Source organism: Hemicordylus capensis, chromosome 7 (assembly GCF_027244095.1).
Source record: "Hemicordylus capensis ecotype Gifberg chromosome 7, rHemCap1.1.pri, whole genome shotgun sequence".
NCBI lineage: Eukaryota > Metazoa > Chordata > Lepidosauria > Squamata > Cordylidae > Hemicordylus > Hemicordylus capensis.
The window spans coordinates 1111767-1119313 of record NC_069663.1 but is presented as its reverse complement, the minus strand read 5'-3'; the positions used below and the strand labels follow the sequence as shown (position 1 = coordinate 1119313).

Here is a 7547-nt window from a genome sequence, read left to right as displayed (position 1 = left end):
ATGCACAGAAATGGAAGAGTAATGAAGTGCCTTCAAAAGAAGATTGGCTGATAAAATTTATGGAATATGCAGAGATGGCAAAACTTACAACACTAATAAGAGACCAAAATTTGGAATGCTTCAAAGAAGGTTGGAAACCATTCTTGTAGTATCTAAAGAACTATTTTTCTACTATGGACTTTACAGTAGGGTTCGAAATTTAGTAAAAAAAACCTGCAGGTTGGGTAGATTAGCTGTGTTTGTAAGGATTTAAATTTATGTTTTGAACTATTATTATAGCAAGGGTAAACTTTATAGCTGATGATTCACGAAGAGATGTGTGCAGGAAGTCCACTTTTGTCTATTCGTAATCAATGACATATTAATATTGTTAAAAATAATAAAAATTGAATTTGAAAAAAAACCCAAACCAACCAATCAAAATAAATGCTAGCTCCCCCAATTAAAAAAAAAAAACCAATCCAATCCAATCCAAACCTCTCCTCCCTCCAAAAAACAAACAGCAGGACTCTTTCCCCAACCAGACCACACTGTCAAACGGGAGCTGTGACCTCTTGATCCCTGCCAGCTTCTTATTACAGAGCACAGGAAGGAAGCAAATACGCATTCAAAACAGAAATGTGAAGAGCACAAGAGGAGGTCAAGGCCTTGTTCCTGCACAAATGGCATTTCATACTTGGCAGGACTTTTTAATCACTGGAATGGAATCACATTTCATATTTGGCTGTATTGGAGGGAGTCAATGTTGGTTTGTAAGCTTGCCAGGCCTTGCCAAGGCTGTGCTTTCCGGGCACTCAATTGGAAGGTGCAGCTTGCTCCCAGGATCCTGTGCTCAGCAAACCTCATTGGCGGCAAACCTCAAGTGGGCTCCTCTGGAGTGATCCAAGCCAATTGTCTGAGTGAGTGCTTCCAAGAAAGAGGCATTTGCATGGACCTGTAGCAGTGTAGCAGCGTCTCCCTCAGCCAAGAGGTGAGCTTGGGAGTCTGTGGGCACAAATGCTCCAAGGGAGACGAGAAGAAAAGAGGAACTCAGAAACGATGGGATGGTTTTTAACAAAAGGGGCAACTTTATTCATATACTTAATTAGGATACAAGTCATCACTTAACTTTCTAACTAAAGGAAACAAAACAGGACAGAATGGAGTAGGCAAAAAAACTTTCCATCTCGGCCAATCTGTTGGAAAGCCAAAAATTCCTACTCGGCCCCCAACAGGGCGACCAGCAAAGCCCATTCTGTCCCTGGGAGGGAGGGGGAGGGAGGAAGGGAAGGAGGGAAGGGAGGAAGCCCAGGGTCACACAGAAGAAGGGAATGGCAGGGCAAACAAAATTGGGGGGAGTCCCAGCCAGCCCCCAACCCCACCCCACCCCCGCTCCTTGCAGGCACGTTCACTTGGTCTCCTCTTCTGGGGCGGATCGACTCCTCCAGCCGCCCAGCAGCAGCACAAGCCTGCAAGAAGCACAAAGCAGCATCAGTGGGGTTGCCCTGCTCCTCCTCCCTTTCCACTCTGGCAGCCCAGCAAGTGGGGATTGGGCAGGGGGCTGGGGGTTGAGGGGGGGGCAAGCCAGAGAATTCTGCTTGACCTCGGGCTCCCCACTGTGCAGCCACAGCATGGAGCAGGAGGGAGAGGAGGATTCTCTGGCCTGCCACCGGGCAGCACCAGGGGGCGCTACTGGGGCTGCAGGGGGCCCCCAGAGTCTCCCAGGCTCCTCTGCTGCTGCACCGGTTTGGGAGGAAGGAGGAGGGAGCGGAGGGGGGAGTGAGGCGTGGCTGCGGGAGTGGAGGGGGGGAGGAGCACACCCTCGGCAGGGGAGGGGGCGGATGCCTGGATGGGGCTTCCCCTGCCAGGGGAAGCCAGGCCGCTGGGGAAGGGGAGAAAGGTGGAAGGAGGAGGGGGTGCTCCCTGGCCAGCTGGTGAGAATGGAGGGAGGCGGTGACCTTGCCCTCCTGCTGGGGCCACACAGCCTCCCCGGACCCAAGGGAAGCCCAAGACTGGTTCCAAAGGGCCACTTGGGGGCAGGGTGGTCCTGTAGCCTCCTCCCACAGCCTGCCAGCAGAAGCAAGGGGAGGGGCTTCTGCACCCCAGAGGCGGGGCTTCCTTGGGCCAGGGGAGTGGAGCCTGCTTCCCCCTCACTCCTCAGACAGAACTGCACTTCCCTGCTGGATGTCTTCTTGTGGACAGATCTTGTGTCCACGCGGTTGAAGGAGGTCTTCTGGGAGGCCCCTGCGCTGCACGGTCTTTCCTGAACCTCCCTTCAGCTGCTGATCTTCAAGGGGAGAGCACGGGGCTGTTGTTCCTGGAAAGAGAGAAGGACATTGGTTCAGAGATAGGGGGGTCTTCTCACACACTCCCCCATGACACCACCAAGCACCAGGGACTCCTGGCAGAATATCCGTGTCCTCATTTCCCAGAGGGAAGAGAGAGATTTCCTCTTTCCCTTGGGCTACTGGTACAACCAGCCACATGGGCCGAAGTTGGCATTCCAACACGAGGGAGGGTTGCCCAGATTCCTGCCCACCCTGCCTGCAGCCCCAGCCCCCTCCCTAGCCATCGGGGCCCCTTCAAGTGAAGCCCTGCCTTGGTCTACTCACCAGTCGGTCAGGTGGAGAGATCACCGTACTCTGGCGGGTGTCTCTTCTTCTTACAGCCCGCCCACAAGCGCCGAACGGCAGCCCGCAGCCCGTGCCGGGAGTGGAGGGAAAAGGCCTTCTTCACGATCTTCTCTGTCTTGCAGGCAACTCTCCCGACCTCGGGGTCATGGTCGCCAAGCAAGCTCTCCAGCGCTGGAGGGATGAAGGAGAAGGTTCAGAAATGGCATGAAGAGATCACCCCACCCTTGGCCAAGCCCCACCATTTCCACACCAAGAGGGCGCAAGTCCTGACTCTTTCTCCCCTGCACTCTGGGAAACCCTACTGCTGAGCATCCCTGAGGATGCAAGCAGGACCTTCCATTTGAGGGGACAGGTGGCCCATTCCAGCTCTGTGGTCCCTAAATCTAGGCCTCTCCCCTCACAGAAACCTCCCCTTCCCACCCAGAAACCGGCACTTACCAGCATGGAAGGTCTCTATGTTCCCTTCAGTGAGGATGCTGCCCTTTTTGTGGACCAGGTGACCTAAAAACAAGGGTGGAAGGAAATGGGACCACAGTTCAGGACCCTGCGCATGGACAGCCCACTTCCCATCATTCAGGAGAGGAAGTCCTCCCCTCTCTGCTCCCTCTGGGACTGACAGATTGAGCCATTCCTCCAGGGACTCTTACGTCACCTTGGAAGGAAATTAAACCAAGAGACCTCGTTAACGCTCACTGGGCCAGTCCTCCTGGGGAGGGAACAGCTCCTGCCCCTCCACACCCTTCTGGCTGTGCCTTCCAAGAGAATGAACCTTTGCCCACCAAGACGACCCACTAAGGGAGACCCCAAAGTCTTGTTTCGCTTACCGATCAGCAGGGCAGCCGTTCTCCTCACTGAAGGCTGCTCGCTGCGGAAGAAGCCCAGGATCTTGGTGGCCTCCATCTCCACGGCGATCTCTGTGCCGAGCTGCCGAATCTGGGATCAAGAGCAAAGACAAATCCCGAGTGAGCAAAGCATCGCCCAAAGGTCCTTGAGCCATTTGAGCCGAGGGATGGACAGGGAGGGCCTGCCCTTACCAGACGCTTGGCGATCTTGTGGAGCAGCTCCTGCAGGCTGTAAGTGTCCCGCGCCAGCAGCTTGCCCTCCAGGTGCCATAGGAGGGCTTCCGCCAGGAGGCTCAGATTGTCCTTCGCAGCCTGCCAAAAGAAAGACCGGAATGGGAGTGAAAAAGGCTGCCAAGGGATTCCAAGAAACCTCTTAGGGGGCTTCAAGGAGTAGGGCCTGGATGGGCCAAACCACAGCAGGACAGCTCGTGGATTCACCACCCCATGAGGCTAACTCTGGGGCCTGCCACTGGGTGGCTGGACTTGGGGAAGCCTAAACACCTTTGTAGGGGTGGCAGGAAGAAGGGGGCCCTCACCTGTGCTACCTCCAGGTCTTCATCCTCCACATGCATCAGCACCGCGATGAGGGTCGTGATGTTCTTCTCTGTACCCTTGTGGTGGTGGTGGCGGTGCTGCAAGAGATCCAGGTGGGTCCTCATGGCTGCCCTTCGAATCTTAGCCTCCTCCTACAAAGAAGAACAGGGCTTGTTATTAGGGAGGAATTCCTCACCTCCATAATTGATGAAGAGCTTGCATGGGTCTCTAGGGGGTGTCTGGTTTCCCTTCTCCAACCCAGTCAGAACCTGCAGGTTGGCCGGCCCTCATAGAGCCGGGGCGGAGGGCTGGCGTGCAAGTACTCACGTGGTGGAAGAGAGGGCGGCACAGGGCAGCCAGGACAGCATTCACCGTGGCCTGGTGTTCTGATGGACAGTGCCTCAGCCGCTCCATGAAGGCCAGGACCCCCAAAGTGGCATCCAGACTGGAGGTCCTGAGCCCTCCCAGGATCCCGGCACTAAAATCCTGGAGTTTCTTCGCCTAGGGAGGGAAAAGGTGGATCCTTGAAAACACATGCTAGTCCACCCACTGCTAAACGGACCACAGAGCTGTCCGTGTTTGATGCTGCTTGGCCACCATCCACTGCCTTGGGGAGGAGATGACTCAAGCCATCCCAGAGGCACAAAGAGCGGGGAGAATGCGGCATTGGAGCACGTGGGGAATCAGGCTCCTACTGAGAGATGCATTCCTGTGCCTTCCCTTAAGGATTTCTCCTTCGTCCTGTGGCAAGGGTTCCCCAGACTGAATGCACCCAACTGGAGAAATCTCCCGATCACACCTGGGGATGCCTAGGAACACCAGCCTCAGGAAGGGCTCCCCAAAGAGAGGAGTCTCCATGCCTAGGGATGCTCCATGCCCAGGGATTTCACTCACCGCCTTCAGGGTGCCATAAATTTGGAGAAGTCCCCTTTCGCTCAGGTAGCGGATGTTCTGGCTGGGGTGGACTAGCCACGCTACCAGGAGCGTCCAGGTCTTCTCTAAGGCAGCAAAGTCTTGGTCTTTCAGGAGCAGCTAAAAGAGGGAAAGGAGGAAAACATCCATCAGCCTCTGGGGCCAGACCCTCCTCTCAGAGAAGCCCACCCTGAGGAAGACGCTGCTCACCTCCACAAAGAAGGCCACCTCTGCGAGGGAATGCTCTTCTGGATCTTTGTCCAGGCTGAAGAGGGAAGCCAGGTATGCCTTCAGCCTGGCCACTGTGGAGGACCGTGTCTGGAGGAGAGCCCTGCAAAACACCAAAAGACCCTGCTGAGTCCTGGGCTGAAGGCCCAGAAAGAGCAGACCTGACCCAAACCACACCAGCCCCCAGGCCTCCGGAGAGATCTCCTATTCACTCCTACTTACCTCACCAAGAGGGCCACACCCTGGAGGCAGCTCTGCGTAGAGCACAGGGATTGCCAGCAGGTCTTCTCCGGGGTCACCTGTGCCACCCTCTCCAGCAGGGTCCGGACAATCTGTGCGGTCTCCCTGCAGAGAAGAGAAGGTTGCTGTCACCAAAGTGTGTGTCTCCTTGCGGGGTGGTGTAGTGTCAAGGGTGGATGGACTGTGTTGGACCATGGAAGGGAGACCACAGGGGTGAAGTGACTTTCCCCACAGCTGGTTTTTTAACACTGCAGACGCATTTTAAGGCTCTCTGCAGAGCCAAGAGGGCTGCAAATTCTGGGATCTCCCCTGTGGAGCTGAGGTAAGGGACCACCGTGCCAGAGTCACCCCAACAGGCCAGAAATGCTCCTCACCCATCAGAGTGGGACATGGGAGAAATGACCCTAGCCTGTCCTCCCAGGGTGCTTGAAGGAGGACTTGCTGGCCCCGCTTTCCCCACCGCCATGACTTACTCAGGAGGCAGGTCTTGGCTGTCTCGGTTCCCGACTCCCTCGGTGGTGTTCTGCAGGCCGGTGAGGATCTTGTTGACCAGGCCCACCAGGAGTTCGGGGAACCTCTCCTCCACCTCACTGGCATACTCCACACACCGGACGACGTCCCCGATCTTCTTTGTTGCTCTCCCCTGCGAAGAAGAGGAGGGTCAGGCCTCAGCACTCAGTCCGAGGGACGGTTATGGGTCAGGAGAATCCCCAGGGCCAGGCCAGTGCCATGGGTGTCTGCACCCACATGTTGACCTGAAGGGTGCTGCCTCTGGCTCAGGGTGCATGAGGTCAACTGGAAGGGAAAGACATCCACAAGGGGAAAGGGCAAGTCCCCACCTCCCGTGTGAACAGTGACTGCCATCCAAGCCGCCATCCTGTGTAGTGCAAGAAAGGTGGGGCAGAGGGGTGGAGTCAAGTCACCCTTGGTTTGCACCCCTTACCTCTCCCAGATGGACCGAGGAGAACCAATCTGGGGCCAGCTGTCCTCTTCTTTCCTCTTCGCCGATGTTTCTGAGAGAGGAGAGGAGAGAGAAAAGCTTCTCAAAGAACTGTCCTGTTGGAGATGGCAGCCAGCTGAAGAAGTACATGGGCACCCAAAGAGATGCTAAGCAAAGATCTAGCCTCCCTTGGGAGGTGGCTGGCAGGGGAACTTCATCAGGCCAGAGATCTCCCAAGTCCAGCCTTTCATTCCCCACTGAGAAGCCCTGGGAAGTGTTCAAAGGGGGCATCGAGACAGGAGCCCTCCCCTGCTCCTTCTCCCCAACACAAGCTCATGCCAACAGCATGGGGGTCTCAGAGCTCCCTCTGCTAACAGCCAGCAATAGACTTGCTGGTGTCTCTCTTGCACCGGCTGCCAATAGGCCTTCTTGGGTGAACTCCCCCTGCAGATTTCTCAGGGAGCAGGTAGGAGGAAACATCCCTCTATGGGGCTCAGACATGGGGGGGCTGCCCCTGTCCCCTGCAGCCTTCTGCTGGCTACGCTAAAATCCCCCCAGCTCCCTACTGGCTCCTCAGCTGAGACGAGGGTACCTACCTGGCCGAACTGGGGGTCAGCGGAGAGTCCCACACCTCGTCCTCGATGCTGCTGATGTCATGCATCGTGTCGTCCTCGTCCGTCGAGGAGCACTGGGGAGGAGAGAGAAGAGAAATGGGAGCGTTTCAGGGCTTGCGTTGACCTTGCGAGGCTTCTGAGAGGAACCAAGCCCAAGGGACGGTTGGGAAGACATCCTGCTCTAAAATAAGACCTGCCTCTTGGTAGAAAAGGCATTTGGCATCTCAGCCCAGAAGAGCCTTTCACCACATTTTTGCCCTCTTTCCAATGCCTCAGATGCATTTCCTCCCATCCCACCAATCACAATCCCTCCCATCCTGCAGCATCTAGAACTAGAACCATTCCATGTTCTGTCTCCTGCTGGGGAACAGGGCACATACACACACACACACACACATAAACACACACAACCTAGAACCCGTTCACATGAAAAAATCGATGATGAAATGGATCAGTTCTGACCTCCGCGGAGGACGAGTCTTCCACCGTGTAGGTGTTCTTCATCATCTTCTTGATGAGCCACTTCTTTGGCTTCTGGACTCTGAGATGAGAAAGGAGAGACATGGCATAAGAACAGCAATGCATGCCCTGTGGATCAATTGAAAGACACGTGTAGCCCAGAATC

At 55.6% G+C, this 7547-nt stretch overlaps 1 protein-coding gene across 1 annotated transcript; it reads right to left on the bottom strand.

Moving 5' to 3' along the window:
- Positions 1 to 1069: 1069 nt before the first annotated feature.
- LOC128332510 (uncharacterized) lies at positions 1070 to 5964 on the bottom strand. Its single transcript, XM_053266833.1, has 11 exons — positions 5842 to 5964; positions 5351 to 5473; positions 5111 to 5231; positions 4883 to 5020; positions 4316 to 4489; positions 3991 to 4140; positions 3647 to 3766; positions 3437 to 3545; positions 3051 to 3113; positions 2592 to 2783; positions 1070 to 2296 (listed from the first exon to the last, which is right to left on the bottom strand). Exons 5-10 carry the CDS (start codon positions 4400 to 4402, stop codon positions 2599 to 2601), a joined length of 714 nt encoding a protein of 237 aa, XP_053122808.1. The 5' UTR covers positions 4403 to 4489; positions 4883 to 5020; positions 5111 to 5231; positions 5351 to 5473; positions 5842 to 5964; the 3' UTR covers positions 1070 to 2296; positions 2592 to 2598.
- Positions 5965 to 7547: the final 1583 nt, after the last annotated feature.